Source organism: Sinocyclocheilus anshuiensis, unplaced genomic scaffold (genome assembly GCF_001515605.1).
Source record: "Sinocyclocheilus anshuiensis isolate Anshui unplaced genomic scaffold, SAMN03320099.WGS_v1.1 scaffold3, whole genome shotgun sequence".
Classification (NCBI taxonomy): domain Eukaryota; kingdom Metazoa; phylum Chordata; class Actinopteri; order Cypriniformes; family Cyprinidae; genus Sinocyclocheilus; species Sinocyclocheilus anshuiensis.
The window spans coordinates 53,802-55,769 of NW_015548205.1; the positions used below are offsets into that span (position 1 = coordinate 53,802).

Genomic DNA, 1,968 nt, shown 5'->3' on the forward strand with positions numbered 1-1,968 from the left:
CACGTCGATTAACCGGTGGGAAAATTTCCTCACCGTCACAACCCTACGCTCGTCACATTTATTTAAAAATCACTTTATGCAATAGACTGATTTAAAGCAAGCAGCTTTACATGATTAAACATTACATTATTAGAATTACACTTCACTTTCTACATCCAAGCAGCTCTCCATTGTTTGTTTTTACTCGTGGATGTCTGATCTCGACGGACTGAACAGAAGAAAGCAACCGAAGCCACACGTACACTCTCAGAAAAAAAGGTACAAAAGCTGTCACTGGGGCGGTACCTTTTTCAAAAGGCACACCTTTGTACCTAAAGAGTCCATATTGGTACCTTAAAGGTACATATTATTAGTACCTAAAGTGTAAATATTAGTACCTAAAAGGTACAAAATTGTACCTTTTGAAAAGGTACCGCCCCAGTGACAGCTTTTGTAGCTAAAACTGACCGAATGCAGAATCCTTCACTTCCTTTCTAGCCTCTGACTGTTTGCAAAGGTATTGGTGTGGAGTTATTTCTGACCGCATATTCTCCCAAAACGAAGTTCATGTATTGTGTGTGAGTTTTCTGTAGTTACAATATAATATAAATAAGGTCTCGTGATAATGTCATTTGGATGTTGATAATTATATATCATGGACATTTAAAGGTAGTTCCATAATTTCTCCTTTAAAGTCAAGTTAAGTCTATATTTGTTCACAATACACATTGTTTCAAAGCAGCTTTACAGAAAATCATGATCCTATTACATAATCACCACGGACCAATGGTAGTTTAAAGGTGTTTGCCAGCCAGAGCAAATGTTTCCGGAAAGCTGTTTTGAACTCCAGAAATTAAGCTTTGTTTTTGACTGATTTTGTTTAAAATGACATCACATCGTTTGTTCTTCATTTCCGCTTGTATTATATTGAGGCCTTTAGTGAGCAACATATGTGTGTGTGTGTTAAAACTCAATCTTATACACTTCTGTTCAAAGGTTTGGGGTCATTATTTTTGTTAAAATAAATTAATACTTTTATTCAGCAAGGATGTGTTAAATTGAAAAGTGACAATAAAGACATTTATAATGCTACACAATATTTCTATTTAAAACAAATGCTTTTCTGAACTTTCTATTCATCAAAGAATCCTGAAAAATACAAAAATATCATAATCAGAAAACAATTATCAGCGCAACTGTTTTCAAATGTATTTTGCAGCACAACTGTTTCTTTAAAAACATTAAAAATCTTCCTGATCCCAAACTCTGCGCCTGTAAGTGCCTCTGTAGGGTGTTTCAGATCAGACCTAGGATGCTCCCTTAGAAGGCAGTTGCCTATGTAGGAAGTAGAGAACAGTGCTCTTTAAGAAGAGAGTTTTATCATTGTTCCTGTGTGTCAGAGTTCCTGATGGAGTTGAGAGAGTACGGGCCGGTCTTCTCCTCCTGGTCGTCTTTTGAGGAGGACCTGCATGATCCTCTGGAGGGGGTGTCGGGGTGCGTGTCGAACTGCTCCAGCGCTCTGGAGGAGCTCACGGAGGACATGAGCGAAGACTTTCTCCCTGTGCTCAGAGAATATGTCCTGTACATCGAGTCCATGAAGGTGAGCTTCTTAGCCATTTCTTCCCCTTTCCATGTGTTCGATTCAGCATTAATATGGAGCGGCCAGCAGAGTTTCCCTCATCCATCTACTGGAAAATAATTCATGTCGTTTGGAAACAGACTAGGGGTGGAACGGTTCAACTTACTCACGGTTCGGTTTGTAATAATATCTTAATGTATGGATATATAAAAATAATATATATCCAACTTCATGTATAGAGCTGTGCAGTTATACATTTTACATTTTGCAACGAAATAAGCATATAAAGTAAATATCACTTTATGTGAGCAACCGTCTACGCACACCTTGGCAGTATAATCGCCATTGGCTAGTACATTTTTTTGTTTACTCGCCAGACTGATATACTATTTTACACACACACACACACA

At 37.9% G+C, this 1,968-nt stretch overlaps 1 protein-coding gene across 1 annotated transcript in view; it reads left to right on the forward strand.

The window, feature by feature from the left end:
• Positions 1–1,968, forward strand: part of LOC107653493 (sorting nexin-30) — an 18,338-nt gene that overhangs the window by 6,763 nt on the left and 9,607 nt on the right. Inside the window, 1 exon segment of the mRNA XM_074186877.1 lies at positions 1,380–1,579. Within this exon segment, the coding sequence (XP_074042978.1) occupies positions 1,380–1,579 (200 nt within the window).